We start from the raw sequence: 18115 nt of genomic DNA, 5'->3' as shown, positions 1-18115 counted from the left end.
CAGTGCAGGGCCTGGTTGTTGCAGGTCTGACATCTCAGCATGGTCCCTTCTTCTTCCTTCTGTTTCAAGCAGCAGATCTGAGAGGCTCTGCCCCTCTCAGATACTTATTCTATGTTCTCTGGGTCAATCAGGAGGGCATTCCTGTCCAATGAGTTGCAGGCAACACCCCAGAGTGTGACCATTTCCACCAAAGTGTGGCACTTTAGACTCCCAAAAAGCATAATTTCTCCAACATTCAACATGTCTGATTTTCCAGCAGAGAGACAAGAGCTGGCTAAGCAGACCATCAGAATGGTTCATCCCCATATTGTCCTCCCCCTTACATCTGCTCATTCCATCCTTTATCCTGCCATCTGGCTGGGTTCAAAGAGTAGGGGTGCAAATGAAATTGGTCTCTCCAGCCTGTCTACTCCTTCTTTCGAAGGTTATTGTTTACAACCCATCACCCTACCCTGGCATACATATTTAGCAGAACCCTACCCTCAAAGAATGGCTCTCTAGCCCCTAGGACAATGTATCACCTCATCAAAACAAACCTGGGTAATCCACTTAACTCTGACCAATCAAGACTGATCACTGGGAGATAAAATGTTGACTTACCAACAAGAAAGTCTTATCATTTCCTGTCTGTACATTTTAGGATACATTCAACAATAGCATATTGTTGGAATTATCAATACCATTCTAGGAAGTCCTTGAATTATATTTTTATGACATCCTTAATGATAGTTATTATTTAATACCTCATTGTCATGTTAGTATATGCAGCTGGGAATTTGCAATGGGAACATTACTTGGCAATTTTTCCAATGTCAGGGCATATAAAACATCTTTTATATAACGACCCTGCTTATGTTTACAGGACCACACACCCCTGGGATACCTAGGGAAGACTTTAGGGGTTGCAGATCTTCACTCCACAGTACTCCTAGCAAAAATGTCGATTTTGGGAAGCACTTTGCTGCAATATGGGGAGTGAAATGTGCAATGTTACTAACCCCAGGGCATATAAGAACAATTTCATAAGGACCCTCCTTATAAATACCTGACCCCCACCCCTGGGACACCTAGCAGATACACTGGGGGAAGTTTCAAATCGCCATTCTGGATTTCTTTGTGTGCAGGAAGGGACACCTTCCTGCACATCATCAATCACTACCACAACGTAGGCACCCTTTTACTATGGTGCAAGGGTATCTGTGTTGGCGCTAAGCAGCTAAATTCAACACCAGCTCAGGGAGAAACACAGGGGTGCACTGTATTGTTATAAATGCAGTGCATCCCTGCGTTTCTAAAGTGACACAACATGGCGTTAGCTATTTTGAAGGTAACTCGTGTTCTGCCGCTTCATTGTAAATATGCCCCTAAGTTTCTTTGATTCCAAGTCGGACGGGGACCATTGACAAAAGCAGGTTCAGGCTATTTTGAAAAGATTGGCTGAGTACAAAAAAACTTTACTAACTCTGGGTATTGCTAACACCAAGACGGCTGCAAAGCGGTCGCACACAAGATGTGTGCATTATTACTGTTTAGTTTCGACTGAACAAGTTTTTCTCTTTGCCCTGATGATGACCTCCTAAAAGACTTGAACATACCCCTACACTTCATGAGGTTGAAACTTGTTGACATTTTTTCATGGGAATTTGTTGGAAGTACCACATCAAGCATACAATTATTTTTTAGGATTCCAACAAGAATCTAGCTACTCTAAAAAGCAACATTACTTGTATTTAGACACCTCTGAGTGTGGTACCACAGCACAGGCTACACAACCCCATGCTATACACAAGGGGTAAGATAATCATTGGAGTGAGTTACTTTGGATTTGTTGGCAACAACTCTGGTTTGTTCAGCAGATAATTTATTTTTTAATCATTTTTATGTTCTGTACTATATTGTGTTGTGATTTGTCTTGATTATTGTCAATGTAGTTTGTTTAAATTAGTGTTTTGATTGCACCAGATGAATATGATTATCATAAAATAACAAATACAAAAAAAAAGATGTGAAATTAGATAAATTATCAAACACACGAGATTGATGTGCACTTGCTGCTCCTTGAAATAATGATTGAGAAATGGCCATGTGGGGGTCTTAGAGAATTCTTGTGTCCTAAGTGGCTTTTCCGCATAGCACTGGACCTGGGCCTGGTTAAGCAGAGCCCAGGGACTGTCAGTTAACACCAGTACCAGTCAGCAAAATAAAATGGGGATGTCAGGGCCCAGGGATGAATTTGCACCAGTCTTGTCAGATGGAGTAAGGTAACCAACACAACTTCACATTATGAATCAGTATTTGCGTTCCATTAGATTAATTTAAACAACAATAGTTGTAGACCAATCGATTTGCTACTTTTCACTGAAAACACATACTGTGTCAAAATTAGATGCCACTAATGCTGTGTTACTGGTTCTGACTTTAACATTGTTATAATATTCATCTTTCTCATTTTAAAACAATACCATAAGACCTTTTTGATAGCCATATTCTGACGGTATTATTAACAGGTAAAGTTTCCCTCCTAATATTAAATAATTCATCCGTGGGACTTGAGTATTTAACAAATATTCCGTTTGCCATAGTACTGGAGCATTTCCATTTTATTTACATAGGTCAACATAGCACATGGAAACTGCACGTCGCAATATTCATAAATGAAGAAGCAAAGCAATTGGTGTTCTATGTCTTTTTACAAAAGAATATTTATGCATGTCATTTTATGCATTTTATCATTAAATGACTGGTGCAAGAGTGTTTGCCTCTTTATACAACTTTATTGAACAACCAAGCGTCATATGTCAAAATGCAACTCAATAAAATCATATATTAAAACATAAATAAGTGAATAATTAATCATCAGAAAGTAATTTTGAATAAATAAATAGTATAAAAATAGGAGACTTATTTTCTTTATATGCATTTCTTCACCTTCTTGACAGTTTTGCCAAATCCGAATACATTAGTGATTTGACTGTGCCTTTGCATTGGATCTGTAGAGGGTGCCATGCCTTTCAGGTTTGTTCACGCTATGTAAATCCCACAAACATTACATACTTTTTAAGCTCATCTCTAAAAGTCTGGCCTTTCTGGCCGGACTCAATGTGGCTTCTGAAAGGGGAGCAATCCTAGTTCGAATCGGTCTCAATGCTTTACAGTGACCAAACTCCATGAACAAATACAGGGGCATATTACCAAGCAATAGCGATAATTATCGCTATTGTTTGGTTAGAGACAAAAATTTACCGCTGAGCTGCGGTGATTTTTATTGCAGATAAACCTTGGTATTACAAAGGTTTATCGCTAATGCGATAAAAATCGGCCGCAATGCATGAATATCGCTGAAAAGTCAGAGATATTCATGCATTACCGAGCTAATGCTCTTAGCCATGTTATCCACCTTCCATTGGATAACATGGCTAAGAACTGCTCAGGGCAGGTGTTAGCTTTTGGAGATATTCGCGCTTAGCGCGAATATCTCCAAAAGTTGGTAATAGGAGATAGCGATGATAGCAACTGTTTCCAGTCGCTAACATCTTGGCACGCCCACTTTGCATGTCATTAGTGATAAATATCACTGACATGCAAAGTGGGACCCAAGATGGTCGCTATCTCCTACTAGCTGTCGCTAACTGGAGTTAGCAACAGCGAGGTAATAGGGAGATGAGCCCCCTTGATAATATGCCCCACAGTTTTTATTTGACCTCTCAATCTCTCTAAAAGCATATCACCATCTCAGGCTTTTAGTACACATAACATGTAGACCTTGCCCACTTTACATTCTTTAATCAAATATCCAGTTGGTATTCATGAATTGGTGCTGAGTGTGATATGGCTACTCCTAGATCCCCTCTTAATTTCTTGTTGTTATCAATGTTCTTTGATTAGGGAATGAGTTCTTGAGATGTCAGTTGTTTTTTGGTTTTCATTGACAAATGACTGAACTAGAGGTTGAGTGGCTCATTATGCTTGTTGTGATATTGCATTGTTGTACTATTGTAGATGGCCAACATATTTACAGATCCTCACTGTGTTTATCAATCTATCATTTCTAGCATCTTGCTTGGTGGTGTTGAGATAAGAGTTGGAACTGGTGCTACTGCCGATCTTGTGATAACCAAGACTTCCAAGGGACAGCCTATTCTGACCATCAAAGCCTGCAAATCGATAGAGGGTGATTTTAATGTGATTGTTGGAAAAACTGAGTAAGTGCCTGATCCATAGCCATTTATATATACATTATTCCTATTTAATTACTTTTAACAGTTGCAAGAATAATCTTTGGCTGAAAAACTCAAGGTGTCAAACAAAGTGTACGGCAGATAGGAACAAATAGAAAAGATTAGGAAAGTACATTAAAATAGCCAGGATTTTGTATTTTGCGAAAAGTGGCCTATTCTTCTCCATCTTGCAAAATGGAGAAGACAACACTAGAAATCTTCAAACCGCACATAAAGTTGATTTTTTAGCTGGAAGTCCCTTCATAGTGGTGTTGGTGTTAGGAGACATCAAGGGCCTCTTTACGATGTTGGTCAGAGTAAATGTGTATGTATTGGCATTTATATAGCGCACTATTTACCCGTAGGGTCCCAAGGCACTTCGACCGCTGCGAAACCCTCCTGGCTTCCCTGAGAGATGGTCCCTTAATGGGTATCTCCAGGGTGAGACCAGGCATCCCCGGCGGTCTGGTGGGGCCGTTAGTGAAGATGAGGCAAGCTAATGCCCAGAGATGCCGAGTGTGATCCCTGATCAGAGTGGGCACCGAGGCGAGAGAATTATCGAGTCCGCTGACACTGGTCCAGAAACCTGCCGCGCCGGGAATCGAACCCTGGTCCCGGGCCGTCCTCTGCTCTCGGGTCTGCCGCCTCTAACCAGTGAGCCACACTACTTCACTAAGAGTTGCCTCCGACTGACATTGTTGCAGATTGGAAACCGACCGATCTCATGTCAGGATGCGACCGCGTATGATGTGGTCAGAAACATCCATATTTCAATAGGAGATTGTGAGGCGGACAGAAACCGCCTGCAGTACAAGCTCACATTGAAAAATGGAAGCTTTTAAACATCCATTCACCATGTGGCAGGCACAGTGAGATACCCTCGTTGGCGGTTCTACTGTGAGGTACTCGCTCTCTCCTCTCACATTTTTCATTGTATGGAAGGTGGGGAGTCTGGATGGTAGCAGTCATTGTTGTTTTTAGTGAGACACTGTGACAAGCAAGAGTAGTTGGACTGCATAAACTCCAGGGAATTGAGAAGAATATTGAAAACCCTGGATTTGTTTTTTATGTTGGGAATAAGTGTCTTTAAGGTGAGGCCCTATGTTGTTTATAACCGAGTAAATTGAACTGTGAGATACCGGCCAAACAGTGCAGGGATGGTGAGGAGGGAAAATTTGGAGGCCGCAGAAGGACAAGGTTCCTGCTAAGGGCCCCCAATGTCACTTTCTGACAGCTTTTCCATATTGGAAAGGCCAATATACAATGGCTGTCAGAAACGGACATCGTAATCCCCACGGCGGAATGCTTCGGATTCTCCGGCCGATTTAAACTCTGACCGCTGTCATCCTAATACAGCGGTCAGACTTCAAACCTACCATGTCAGTCGAAAAGCCTCTGACCAGCGGTAGGAGGCTTTTTGACCAACATCGTTATGAGGCCCCAAGTCAGGTAAGCATTAGGAAGACATTTTATGCAGAGCTTTGTAAAAAAAAAACGATATGTACTTTGGATTGTTACCTCTCTGTGATAGGCAGCTATTGAAAGATTCAACTGGCAGTGTTGGGAACGTTGAAAAACATTCTTTCAGCTAATGTTTGGAGGGCTTGGTTACCTCAATAAGGGTATAACTATGTTATTTAGTTTAGGCCTTACAACAATCTAGCTTGCACAATAGCAAGCTTGATTGTATCCATGTTTTTACTGAGTTCAGTGTTTCAGAAATTGTGTGTACTGGCCTGACCAATCTTCTGGCAAATCCTGACATATTTAAGCATTTTCTGCCTGTATGTGATTCCCCACTTCCCCACCTGAAGACCTCAGCATATTTACTTGCAGCTATTTGGACACATTCACTTTTGCTTCAGAGAATGGATCTTAGTCAAGCACCAATATTAAAACAAATAGGAGGGTCCACAATGGGTGCTTCCTTTGGCTTGCATTGCCCTTTTTCATGGATAGGACATAGACCATCTGAATGCTTGTTCTGGCATATTAGCCACTGACTGACCATGGTGTAGGAGAATAAAGTTATCAAATATGCCTGATGTTGCAAAAAAATGTCTTAGTACCAGTTGGGGAAAACCCAACGGATGACAATGCTTCTAAAAAGTCTTTGCTAGATAAGAGGGAAAATCCCTGACTGTAGGTGCTTCAGAATGCAGTCTGTGTCCAAAAACGATTACAACGAATATGTTACCAAATCACTTAATTCTTTGCATGGCTGGTGTTTCTCGCGAGAAAGAAGGAAAGGACAGAGTATGACCAATCACACTAATTCTCACTTTGATATGTTTCTGGCTGGTAAATCATGCTTTGCATTTAATGATCACTAAATGACAAAGACAATGTTCCACGATACAGTATTAAGCCCTGCTTATTCAAGTCACCAGCCATCCATGTCATGATACCACAAGTCTTGATTCTGTACCATATGGAAACGTCTTATATTCCCAGGGTTAATATACTCCTTCATCAAGACAAATATTTTCTCTAAGTAGTCTGACCTTGAAAGAATGCAGGGGATGCAAGGTCATTCCTTAGAAACTCAGGGGGAATTTTACTAAGATGTTGAGCTGTGTTTGCATCACAAAAGCGACACAAATCGGCGCAAAATCTTTTTTTCCTAATTTACTTTCCGCATTAAATTTGTTTAGAGCTGGAAATAACAGAAAAGTAATGGGAAGCAGTGCATAGTACTGCTTTGCATTACTGTTTGCCATGGGGGCATACCAAGGGTGTTGAACGGGAAAGCCCATGCACCACCCAAGGTTTCTTCTGATGTACCCAATTTACTAAATAAAATTATATTTGTTTAGCATGAGAAAACTCAGCCTTTTAAAGTAGGATCAAGGAAGGAAAATACTTTCATTTGTCCTTCCTTTTCTGACTTTGCCTGTGTGCCTCACTTTACAGCAAGCATACAAAGTGAGAAAATGATTAAAGTGAGTCTGTAAATAGTATTTTGCACTGGAAGCGTTCCTTCTAGTACAAGGCCCATGCTGACACCGATGAACTGTGGCACAAAGGTGTCTCTGTGGCGTACAGCAGCTGATTTCAGTGCCGGCGCTAGTGAGAGGGGAGGAGAGTGCCTTATTTTAGTAAATAGGACGCTCTCCTCAGCACAGCATTTTCCGATGCTGCAGTGCCCCATGTGAAAAATAGTAAACCTGCTTATAAAAGTATTACAGTGTGGGAGTGGCCAATCCAAAGATATTCATATGGAAAAAAGTATCTAATCGGCCCTGTTTTTTATTCGTGCCCACTGAAACTGAATTCAAAGGAGGGTTTCACATGGGGCTCTTCATACAGATTGTTAACATCTGGACATTGCTATACAAATATCAGATTCTTGTTTATGCTACTGCTGTGACTTGTCAGCCTGAGACCCATGTCTAATTTTTTTGGCACATTCCATGCACGAAGACAACGGAACACAAGCTGAATTTTCAACATTTTAAATATGACACTTGAGTTTTTGGAGCTGACTTTAACTCCTTATCAATGAAATCTGTGGTGTATAATTTGTACCATTTTTAAACCCTGGATGGCTATCTATAAAAATACTTGATTTCCTTACTTAGGCTTTCATTTTGAGGGGGCTGGGAATAAAGCATTGGAATTGTAGCTACTGCAACAACAAATTCTGCGAGTAGCAGTAATTCTGGCATGCAAGAATACTGCAAAATTCTGAGAGGGGCACTGAATTGCTACTTAGAAATGGAACTGGTGATTCCGCACACTTTACATGTTTCAGTACCTCTTTTTGGCTATTTTCCCCAACGATTGTTATTCCCAGGTGTGCAACACTGACTCAGAGATATTGCTGCATGTCATGTACAAATTAGTACCTTACTGCAATACTACAGATGCGTCAACATATATGTGAGACAATAAAATGCTGATTTACATCATTGCATAAGTAAAATGAGACCATCATGTTAAAGTTACACAAATAGGAAGCTGTCTCTTTTTTCTCTGGTCAGGTTGATCCCTGATGTTTTGAAGCTGATCCGGAACCACATTCATGCCTTTCTTGCTGAAAAGGTAGGTATGAATTTTTTGTGTGCTGTCTGAGGGAAAATGAAGAAACCCCTATGGCTGCCTCTGCGATATAGGCAAGCACACAGTCTTTATAAGGCACACAATCATAGCATCACTTAGTTATTCCTTGTGTTTCCTGTGTGAATAGACACCGGAAATCTTCCTTGTTTACTGCATGTGACACAGTTGATTCCCAGAACTCACTTCACCTATCAGTAAACCATGTACAGCAGATCACTATAAACAAAAACTGCCTAAGACCGTCATTACAGTGTTGGGTGGAATCACTTCCTGCCAACACAGCATCGGTCATGGGGCAGACGGAAACCCAGTCGGCAGTCCCCAACGCATCATTAGGATGCGACCGAACACTGTTTGTCGCATTCCTACATTTTAGTATAGGAGCATGCATTCCGGCAATAAAACACCCGTAATGCATGCTCCCACAGGAAAATTTGAGGTGCGGTTCATCCCTGAACCCCCCCGTGGCAGGCTGCCACAAGGTGCAGGGATCAACAAGGGGGCACCATAGGTGCCCCCTCTGCTTACAACTGGAGGCCATGCATCAAATGGGGCCCTGTCGGGGGCCCCCAAAGATGCTTTGCCTCATGGTTTCCATGCCGTACAGACCAGCATGGAAACCATGTCGGAAACCTTCATCATAATCTCAAAGGCGGAAAGACCCGCCCCTGAGATTGCTTGCCACATTCCGACTGGCAGATGGGCTGAGCCGGGATGACCAGTGGGATTCCTTTCTGACCACCACCATCAAAATGAGGCAGTCGGAAAGGAATCCCACCGGCCATTTACGATGCAGCTTGGAAGGCTCCGACCATTGGTCAGAGCCTTCTTAGCTGCATCGTAATCGGCCCCTTAGTTGTGATTGAGAGCAAGTCTGACAATAAATATGTGTTTGTGTATTTCTTTAATAGGCAACCTTCTAAAGCTAGGACTATTTCAGCACAATGATGTTTTTTTCTTTTTCCAATACAGATGTGCCTGATAGTGTCCAGCACATTCCTTAAGCTAAATGTACGCCTTGAAGGATTTGGTGGTGAGTAGACTCAGTGGATGGCTTTCGATACAGCTGCTAATTCCATCTCACACCCAGAGGATTGTGATTGTTGTATTAGATTGTCCTTCATAGATGTATCAAGGAAGACTTTCTTTAACCTTTCCATTATTATTTTCTTTTTTCAGTTTCACACTTAACTTCATTGATACACACCTGCTCACTGCTTGTATATAGCCCCTGCTTCTCCCTGGTGCTCTCATGTATTCACTCCGCTGCTCACATTCCTATTTCAAACATGATATCTACTCTCAACACTGTGGTATCCATTACCTGTGCCCAAGTCTTTAAGACTTTCAGTTCATTTGCCTGTACTGTTCATGTTTTATTATATAGACCCATTCATGTAGTGTAGTCATGTTCTTCTCTCCTTTCATTACTGTCTTCATTATATTGTCATTCCATATGTATCACTATTCTCTTAATTTATGTTTTTAAAACACAAACTTGCACTGTGTCATTATGTTTTAGTATCAGTGAATGAATTTTTGGTGGTCCAATCATAATTGCCCCATTTTCTCAGTCCATACATTTGTTGCCACTGCTTTTATACCAGGTATCTCATTATCTCTGTTTACTTTCTTCTTACTTAATTTCTTTCTTGACCTTAGTTAAAAACGAATTGCCATGTTAATCTCAACTCTTACATCACAAAGCTCTTTTTCCTTGTAAATTAATTCAAGATTTCATGATCTCCGCTCATACCTTTATTGACTCCACGTCCATCATTCATTTCCTCGTCCTCAACAACACGTGATTATATCCACCCTCTCTCCAAAACTCTGTCTATTTTCTCCATGTTTTAAACCCACCTCCTTTATTGCTTCCATTTTCGATGTTCAAGCTGGCATTGCCATTAGCAGTTCCATCAATGTCGCCATTGCGTCCATATCTCATCAACACATTAAATCCCCTCACCTACCTCTTCTCCTCCAGGTATTGTTGTCAAAAATGTGGGCTATATCTTTGCTGCTGCCATTATCCCATTTCATACAGTCTACCATCTGTCTATGGCAGCATTGCCTTCATAGCTCAAAGCTCACTCGACTGCATGTGCTACATAGCACAACCAAATTTTTATACATCGCTAATAATAGCTACATCAACTTAAACGCTACAATAAATAGTACGCATAGATAAAGTAAAATTAAGAATAGTTAACACACGGTCAACATACCAATGTATTGGTAGACAATGTAGTGGATGTAATATATTTGTAGGTCAAATTGTTGTCCTAATGACAGTGACATACAACCTCTTCATACTTTCCTTGGATGCGCGGCTGTTTGATTGTCTGAAATCAAGGGTTAAAACCAGCATTAACCAATGAGACACAATAATGTTGTTTTCTTCCCATTCTTTAAATTTCCATGCACGATGTGGGGTGTAAGCTCCTTTTAATGTCCATGCAGAATACATGGGTTGGTTCGAAAAGTCACCACCTTGATACCAGAATCAGCTAACATTTTTCTTCATTGTAGGATACTTTTTGTCTTACAGATTCGGTCCATACAGATGAGCAAGTTGGTCTCCAGTACACTATGCCAAGCCCGCCTGTGGTAACTGAGCAATACATGGACATGGGTATGAGTGTAAGTATTCTCAACTTTCACGGATGGAGGTCATTAGGTGTCATATAATGCCATTAAGCTATCAAACCTAAGCAATCACTTTCTATAGTCTTGATCTCCTCTACCAGAAATTCTTAGATAGCCTTTGAGTGTGACTTTTTTTAACTTTCACATGGAATATTGCTTTATAATGTGGTCCTTGGTCCATGTGTGTGAATAGACTGATAATAAACTTGTAGTCGGTTATCTGTTTGATCCTTTGACTCCCTGGGCTAAAATAGCACTAGACAGTCTGTACTTATTTGTTGTATCTAATGAGTTTGAATATGCTATACTAGTAATAGCCCCTAAGATGGGCCACACAGGCTGCAAAGTAGAATTTAATGAAATTGTGTAATTTTGTAAAAGTTCATAGAAATATGGGGAAATGAAATGAAATTTCTTTTTTAGAGCAAAGTGTGTTTTTTCAGTCTGTCACATGCCTTGTAAGCCTTTTTGTGCATAAAATAGTCCCATGCAGGCGAAAAGTAGGCAGAAATTGAAAGGGGAAATTTTGAGCAATTTAATATGTTTTACCTAATCCTAACCTTGGGAATTCAATGAATTTCCCCAGTGTAATTTATATTTTGCCTATGTCTACAAAAAAGATGGCAATGGAATATGATAATTGTATGGCTGTCATCCTTGACGTGAAGAGTCATGCTAGAAACAATGCATTTGTAGAGGGCCATGGTCATCTTCTGAAGAATCACTTGAAGGAACCATGAATTTTCTACAGGATGAACGCCTTGAATAGTTTTAATCTATGAGTGACATAGGGGAGGCAGCTCAATGTGTTTTCACCTAAATTGATAGCAAGAATAGCATCTCATTAATGGCCATATTTAAGTGCGAATGTATACTAAATTAATTAAAGGCTGAGAGAGAAAGCTACAGTGAATAGTTTTTTTTCTAAAATACATATATGATATAGGGAAAGGACTCAAGATGTCTGTTTGCCTGATAACATTTTCATTTCAATACCATTCCTATGTGGTGCTGTACACACGCACCAAACTTTTGCAATATAGGGCATGATACTGACATTATTGTTTATTTAACTGTTTTTGTAACGCAGATAAGCATACACATCTGCTTTAAGACTCCATTCTTCATTAAAGTAACACATTAGATACTTATAAGTTCAACCTGGGAATAAGGAAATAAACTAAAACAACTTGATGGAATTAAAGCCAGCACCTTCACTCAGAAACTCAAATCAATTACTTCACATGTACATTGACTTCATATATCTTTATTAATTTAAAAAAGGATATTGTAAAAAGTATGCTGCAAAAGAAAACAATATCACAGAGGAATCATAGTAAAACATCAGATCTATCACTTTGATAAGAATTAATTGAAAGAAAAATAAGAAAGGAAAGAAAGAAGGAACGAACGAGGGAGAAAGTGAGACAGAGGGAAAAGAAAAGAAGAAATCAAAAGAGAAGAAAGAAGAGAAAAAGTAAGAATAAGACTGGGGAAGGGAGGGGGTGGGGGGGTCTCCTGCAGCACAACAAAAAGAAAGAAAGAAAGAAATTAAAGAGACAACACAAAGGGATATTGTTCCACCAACCCCTTCGAGGCCAAATCCACATATTCATCCAAAAGCTCTCCATACCCCACGAGAAATAGAAGGGGAGAGATGAGCCTCTTCTACAGAGGTATGAGCCCCTCGTAAAAAAGATACCCAAGCTCACCATGTATGATAGGATATGGAACCAATTGATTTCCATTCCTTAAGGACAATCTTCACCGCAATCATCAACAACAGATCTAATAACTGCATGTCTAAAGAATCCAATGGTAATGGTAGAGGTGACGCCCATGGACCCAACAAAATTATTGGAAAGGAGAGCTGAAATTGGATCTTAAATATTAACATGAGGTGTTTATGAACCAAATCCCCAAAAGGCTGGAGTAGGGAACATTCAAAAAACATGTGTGGATATGTACCCGCGGCTAAGCCACAACTCCAACAAAGATCATTGTCTTTAAGATTGAGAGAATGTAGGCGTACCGGAGTCCAATGCAGTAAATTGAGAGAATTTTTTTTAGACTGAATTAGAGATGGGCAATCTTATGATGAAGAGAGAGTCTCCCAATCATTTGCCAAGTGTCTGAGGAGATATGCTTAAGAAGATCATGATCAAAATGATGTAACCATTTCTGTTGTGTAACGGTAGTCAGCACAGGCGGGTTGGGAGTTAAAAATGTATTTATCGTAGAAGCCACACGCCCCGACTTGAGCCACATCAACAGAAGAGATATTGTATGAGAGACTGGATCAAGACGAACCTTAGCAAGAGCAACTTTGATTTTCAAGAAGGTATAAAAATCCAAATTAGTAAGAGAAAACTGCTGAGCTAAGGAGGAAAAAGGTAATGGATCATGATTCGAATCACAAAGATGATTAACTAACGTAATCCCCTTACTAGCCCAATAGGTCATCAAGGTTGAATCAATATAAATTTTAATTTTGGAGTTGTGCCACAGAGAAGACCACCTAGACTTATGTATTAGTTTAGTCACTATCTTATCAATAGCTTTCACCTCCGTAATGGTGTCTAAAATGATAGCCCGAGAAAAAGGAATAGACAATGTGGACATAGTTAAAAAAGAGGAGCAAAAGAAAGTTCTTGCTCAATCAACACCCATGACGGCGCATGGCGAGGATCTGAAGAGAACCAAAGAGCCCCTTGTGAAGCTAGGAAAGCTACTTGATACTTATCCCAATCAGGGAAGTTACAACCACCATATCATAGGGCTCCCTCAAAGATTTATAGGACATTCTGCTCTCTTATCTCTCCAGAGGAACTTAGAGTAAATTTCATGGAAAAAAGACAAAGCTAACCTAATAGGAAGCATAGAGGACACAAAATTAATAATGGGCGTTATCATAATTTTTAACGTTTGAAGACGTCCCCACCATGAGATATACTTAGGAGACCACGTATCTAGAAGTTGACGAATCTTGAATAAAGTTTGAGCTTTGTTAAATGCTACTGTTTCATTTAGAGTACTGCAAAACCAAATTCCCAAGTACTTAATTTGTTTTGATTGCCATTTATAGCCAGCATTCCCCATATGTGCTCGTAAACAATATGCTTTGAGGGGAAACATCTCCATTTTATCTTTATTAAGAGTATAACCAGAAACACTAGAAAAGAGATTAACGGTATCAGAAATGGCAGGAATTACTGTAGCTATATTGTCAGACAAAATGAGTACATCATCTGCATAAGCAGCTGTTTTGATACAATGTGAGCCACATTGAAAACCCTTAATATCTTGATGAAGATTGAGTAACTGAAGAAGCGGGTCAATATATAATAAGAACAGAAGAGGTGATAATGGGCACCCTTTTCTAGTACCCTAAAAACGATTAAAAAAAGAAGAAAAAGCACCATTAACTCTAATATTCGCCCTAGGATGTGCATATAAAGACATAACCATCTTGACAAAGGATTCCCCAAAATTTTGCACACGAAACACTGCATGTAAAAAAGGCAAGAAACCTTATCAAAAGCCTTTTAGACATCGAATGCAAGAGCAGCCCCTGGAAGGTAAGATAACTTTGCTTTTCCTATGATATGGCAAAAAGTTTGAATATTATCCCTAGCCATTTTACCTTTAACAAAACCAGCCTGTGATGGATGAATAAGTAACGGAATCTAGGATTTTGGCCAAAATTTTGGCAAAAATGTTCGCTTCCATATTGAGGAGGGATATGGGGCGAAAGTTCTTAGGATCCAAATGATCTTTACCCTCCTTCGGGATTACTACAATAGTAGCTTCCGCAGCTGAACCAGAAACCGAACCCGATGAGATAAAACTATCGAAGACATCTTTAAGGCGAGATACAACAGATGGAAGAAAGGTCTAATAAAACAGAATGGGAAAACCATCTGGACCCCAAGCCTTCCCAGAGCGAGTGGCTTTATTAGAATGAATAATCTCCTCTGATGTAATCGGACTACCCAACTTTACACCATGATCATCCGAAACAGTCTGAATAGGAATCATCTTTAAAAATTGCTGGCAATGATCAAGCGAAGATTCATTATGAGGAGTGTACAATTTACTATAATACTCACGAAAGACCTCAAGAATTTACTTAGTTTGAAATTTCTTAGTACCAGAGCTATCATTAATACAAGATATCAGAGATGATTTAATATTAGACTCTTGAAACTTTAACGTCGCCGACAGGACCTTACCTGCCCGATTCTTTGAAGTAGCCGTTTAGACTTCTGTGCTTGGACACCAATGTAAGCTCTCTTAGTGACAATAGAATTGTAAAAATATTTTAGATTCTTGATAATTTGTAATAACTTCTTATCTTTAAAATTTTGATGGAGAGCTTCTTGCTTCTTAATGTTATCTGCTAGATCAGTAAGTTCTTTCCTAATATCAGCATTCCTTTTTGCCATTTGTTTAATAATTTGTCCTCTAATCGTGCATTAAAAGCATCCTATAATACCACCGGGGAGCTAACCGAGGCCTCATTAACAGAGAAAAAATTATCAATATCCTTATTGAGTAACGCAACTTGACTTTGATCATACAGGATCTCCGAATGCCAAATTCTCTACTTTCAGCAATATTGAGGCGAGGAAAGGACACAGCAGCATGATCAGAGACAAGAATCGGATGAATAAGGGGGGACAACGAGCACTTTAAAAGAGCTATGTGGACTAAAAGATAATCAATACGAGAAAAGCTAGAATGGGGAGAAGAGAAAAAGTGAAGTCACTACCAGTGGGATTATGTAATCGCCACATATCAGTAAGATTAGCAGAGGAACACATATTAGTCATCTATTTATGAGCCCTAGGGAGACGGAATTTAAAAGCAAAGTGTCTATCCAAAATAGGATCCATTGGAAGATTAAAGTCCCTACCCACTATCAAATTGCCATTATGAGGTACATCTGAACGTTTTTTTAGAAATAGTTCTCCAAAAAGATGGCTCATCACTAGTGGGTGCATAAATATTCATAACATAGAGATCAAGAGAACCATTAGATAAGCGAGTCAGCAACCACCGGCCTTCTGAATCATGCTACGCAGTAACCACAGTCAACCCCGAATTTCTAGAAATCAATGTCACCACCCCATTCTTCTTACCAAAGGCATCAGAGCACACAACATCACGGACCCACTCCTTCCTCAATAGAAGGGCCTGCTTGTACGATATTTTCGTTTCTTGCAATATTACTAAATCGGTAGAGAGATTTTTACAATAATCCACAATTTTTTCCCTCTTCACCAGGTAATTCAAACCACGCACAGTAAGTGATAAAACGTTCAAGCCTGGCATAAAAGCAGAAAGACAACATACTCGCTATTACCTGATAACAGAAAAAATACTCCAAAAACAGTATCCTCAATACAACAAAGACACAGTAAGTCTAATGACCCCACAAATACTGAACGCCAGCAGGAGACCCAAGAAAAGAAAAGGAAAGGAAGGAGTGGAAAAAGAAGAAAGAAAACAGGAGAAAAGAGACAGGAAAAAAAGGTAAAAAGATCCCACCAGGGGAAGTCTATAATAGACAAAATTCATACGAGGGGGGAACATGGAGAGGCAAGCAAAGAGGCCAACAAAGGAAAAAGAAAAACCCATTACCCCATAAGCAAAGAGTAATAAAGAATAAGAACTAGAGGTAATAGAGAGAGAAGGTATTCAGAATAAATATATACATACAATATACTAGATATACTAATGAAATTAATTCGGTCAATTCAGGAACCATCAAACAATAAAAAGATACTTAAGAATGGATGCATAAAAACATACATGAGCTGCCTCGCAAGGCAGAACATCAAAAATACTACTATAAGCCAAATTCATCAGAACATCCTAAAACCATATATTTATTAATTCATATCTCACAGATCTAAAAGGCAATTAACAAAGATCAAATAATTCATATTACCTTTAGACTAAACCAGAACAGCAAAAAAACAATAATACATAGAACCAAATCTAAGAGTAGTGAAGGAGACATAATCAAAGAAAAAACATGAACTAATAGCTTGAATGAACTATTCAAAAAATAAGAAAGGGATCATATACTATATTCACATAGAGACATAGAAAGAATCTATTAATGTATAAGACACCATAAAGAAACAAATACACCATCAAACAGGAACAATAGGACAAGAAAATTACTCAGAGAAACTAACAAGACTTCAAGATACCATACAGAAAATAAATTAGACATATATGAAAGAGAAAGAGAAATGGAGGTCTACATAGTGAACACCCAAAAATATCACGGAAACATCAACACAATAAAGCAATACAGTCGCAGCAACACCAAACACTAATAGGAAGAAAACAGTACTAAGAAGGAATAGAAAAGGAAATGAAAAACAAGATATAGGAAACACACTAACAAGACGGAAGAAAGAGTAAAGACAGCCATCAACCATAAGAGTAAACGATACACCTTCTTAAAGAAAGAGCAGAACCTGCAAGGAAAAAAGATTAGAACATGTCAAACATTGGAAACATCACATAACAGTTGTGTAACTATAAAGATAAAGACTGTAGCATTAGCATACACATGTCGCTATACAAGCCACGAGGGTTAGAAAAAGCACTTAGATAACACTCAAGAACCAGAAGGGTCAGGAGAAGGTGAATATTCCATCTGAGACTCCATCTGATTATCCAGAAAGGTCGAAAGATCCGAAGGCTCATAAAAAATCTGAGTGCGGCCTCTAAAAGTTATTCGAAATCGCGAAGGACCAGCAAAAGAGAACGGAATGTTCATGTCAAGTAATCTTCGTAGATTGAGAAAACCTTTCTGTCTGGTAACAGTGTCCCTAGCAAAATCCTGGGAAATGGCAATTCTGTGGACCTCCCAAACAATTGCCTTGATTTTCCTCATATGGGCTAAGATTTGTTTAGAATGCTGAAGTCGCAAAGGTTTAAAGATCACTGGTCTAGGATGAGGTGAAGACTTAGGCCGGAATGTAGGAACCCGATGAGCACGTTCTATTTCAAAGTCTTTCTGAAAAGAAATCTACAAAACAGAAGGAATCCAGTGAAACAAGAACTCTATCATTGATGACGCTGATTTCTCTGCATCTTTGGGCAGACCAAAGATACGCAGATTACTCCTGCGATTTCTATCTTCCTGCTCCGTAAGATCTCTCCGC

The 18115-nt window shown here is 39.4% G+C and overlaps 1 protein-coding gene across 1 annotated transcript in view; it reads left to right on the top strand.

Annotated features, from left to right (window-relative positions):
- Positions 1 to 18115, top strand: part of LOC147705952 (BPI fold-containing family B member 2-like) — a 126068-nt gene that overhangs the window by 12422 nt on the left and 95531 nt on the right. The window contains exons 5-8 of the mRNA XM_086932419.1: positions 4053 to 4202; positions 8201 to 8261; positions 9252 to 9312; positions 10831 to 10922. Coding sequence (XP_086788545.1) covers positions 4053 to 4202; positions 8201 to 8261; positions 9252 to 9312; positions 10831 to 10922 — 364 coding nt within the window. The remainder of the gene's footprint in view (positions 1 to 4052; positions 4203 to 8200; positions 8262 to 9251; positions 9313 to 10830; positions 10923 to 18115) is intronic.

Source organism: Lissotriton vulgaris, chromosome 7 (genome assembly GCF_964263255.1).
Source record: "Lissotriton vulgaris chromosome 7, aLisVul1.2, whole genome shotgun sequence".
NCBI classification, from domain to species: Eukaryota; Metazoa; Chordata; class Amphibia; order Caudata; family Salamandridae; genus Lissotriton; species Lissotriton vulgaris.
This window is presented reverse-complemented; position numbering and strand designations above follow the sequence as displayed.